This window comes from Sinocyclocheilus grahami, unplaced genomic scaffold (assembly GCF_001515645.1).
Source record: "Sinocyclocheilus grahami isolate Dianchi unplaced genomic scaffold, SAMN03320097.WGS_v1.1 scaffold1044.1, whole genome shotgun sequence".
Taxonomy (NCBI): domain Eukaryota; kingdom Metazoa; phylum Chordata; class Actinopteri; order Cypriniformes; family Cyprinidae; genus Sinocyclocheilus; species Sinocyclocheilus grahami.
In genome coordinates, this window is record NW_015506223.1 from 360102 (window position 1) to 362424 (window position 2323).

The 2323-nt window shown below is 35.9% G+C and overlaps 1 protein-coding gene across 1 annotated transcript in view; it reads left to right on the forward strand.

Moving 5' to 3' along the window:
- The first annotated feature begins 1267 nt into the window (after positions 1–1267).
- LOC107566068 (NACHT, LRR and PYD domains-containing protein 3-like) overlaps positions 1268–2323 on the forward strand; it is a 45862-nt gene continuing 44806 nt past the window's right edge. Inside the window, exon 1 of the mRNA XM_016251447.1 lies at positions 1268–1466. Within this exon, the coding sequence (XP_016106933.1) occupies positions 1268–1466 (199 nt within the window). The remainder of the gene's footprint in view (positions 1467–2323) is intronic.

The following is a 2323-nucleotide window of genomic DNA, read 5'->3' on the forward strand; positions in this document are numbered from 1 at the left end:
GACCGAATAAAAGTACTGATACTTTTTACTCATAATAATGATCCAGCTTGAGTTGAAATGATGATTAAGATAAAATCTTCTAAACCCAACTGTGTGTCCAGGAGGAGTGGCCAATCAGTGAATGAACCTGTAAACTTCAGTTCAGGAGATTCTTCTGTTGTTATCAGGTGAGGACAAACTATTTACAGCTGGAGGAACCAGCTTGACTGCATAGCTTAAATTACATTTAAAGTATCTAAGTAGCTCTAAGGTAAAAACTATTTTTGTAAAAATTAGAACTGCAACATTACAAAATCTGGTAACTGTAGGATTTTTAAAGTTTTGAACCATGATACAAGGGATTGAGGGTATTCTCGATCTTGTGGGTTTTGTGTGTGTGGGAGGTGTCTAGTTGTCATTAAGTAGTTTTAACCCCAAAATATTTACAACACTTTAACTTTAAATCATTAAATGGTTTAGAACAGACAATGTCATACCTAATGTTAAGTTAAGTTTAATTGCTGTTGTATTTCAGTCTGCTTCAGAGAAAATGGGCTAAACACAGCTGTGTGTCCCTGAAGAGTGGCCAGTCAGTGAATGAACCAGTAAACGTCAGTTCAGGAGACTCTTCTGCTGTTGTGGGGTGAGACAAATACTGACAAATACGCACATTAATCATATGTTCATGCATGAATTGTAAGTTTGAATAGACATTTACCAGAAATGCTCTCTCCAACCAGGGAGTCTACCACTGGAAACCAGTTGGGCTATATTTTTATGGTAGGAGTATTCTGTACATTGAATTTTGACTCATCACTTTTCTTTGTAAACGTTTTTTTGGGGGGCTGAAATGTTAAGCTAATTTTTTAAAACCTTTATGAAATTTGTATTGTCACAACTTGTATAATTTGAAATGTAAAGTCATTTACAGTTTAGCGTGTTCCCATAGGCATTGTAGTCGTTTCAAACTACATTGCCAAACAATGTGTAGTACTATTGCAACATCAAAATATTCATAAGCAGTTTCAACTTCTGATTCCAATTTATTTTCTAGAAAATGTTACGGAGTATTAATAAATAGTATTTGTGTTATTAGATTTGAAATCCCCCTCCTTCAGCACCGATCCATCTTTTAATTTTGCACTGTTCGATTTCAGTACTCAAGAATCAATGGTCTGTAGGCTGTTCAATAAATGTGTATGTTAATTTTCTCTGTAGCTGACATTGTGTCTGTCTTTGTTTGAATATCCACTAATTTCAGGAGCTTGAGCAGGAAAGCATCTCTCTCATGAAGAAAGAACTAAAGAGGTTCAAGAAACTGCTGAGTCCAGATTACCCAGAATGCTCTGGGAGGGAGGAAGAGGAGCAGGAGAAGGATGAGCAAGAGGATGATGGTCAGAACCAAGTCAGAGAAGGGACTCTGAAGATCACACTGCACGTCCTGAGGAAGATAAACCAGACAAACCTTGCTAACACACTACAGAGCAGTAAGGAATATGGTCATATGACTATTACATTGCTTCATAAAAATAGTTCATCCACAAAATAAAAATGTGTCATCATTAGCTTTCCCTTTAAGTTATTTTGAAGTTTTTAAGTGGTTATCTGGCAAAATGTCCAAACTGCTTTTTTCCCCATGTTTTTTTTTCTCCATATTTTCTCACTGCGCTTAACCCAGGATAAAGGTACATTTTGCACTTGTAATTTAGAAGTGATGCTAGCAACTGCTTTTTACTGGGGCTATGAAACCCTGCTCTTGTACAGTTTGAAATGATGCAGTGTTAGAATGTTCCTGAGCAACTGACAGCCAATCGTGTGCCTCATATTCACATGATTTGGACAGTCACAGAAGGACAGTTCCTTTTACCCAGGGTTTAGTATGACCCAAGATTAACTATTTAAAGTGTGAAAAGCCCTATTATGAAAGTCAACGGGGACCGCAGAGTAGTGTTGTTTTTGGCGGCCTGTTTTAATTTTAGTTTTAGTCTAGTCTTTGTGTGAAGCTGTCATTTTAGTTTTTATTAGTTTTAGTCACGTTCATACTCTTTTTAGTCTAGTCAAGTTTTAGTCAACTAAAATTCTGAGCATTTTAGTCTAGTTTTAGTCGACGAAAACTGATGACATTTAATCTAGTTTTAGTCGACGAAAGCTGATGACATTTAGTCTAGTTTTAGTCGACGAAAACTCATGACATTTAGTCTAGTTTTAGTCGACGAAAACTGATGACATTTAGTCTAGTTTCAGTTGACGAAAACTGATGACATTTAGTCTAGTTTTAGTCGACGAAAACTGATGACATTTAGTCTAGTTTTAGTCAATGAAAATTGTATTTTAGTCTCTTTTT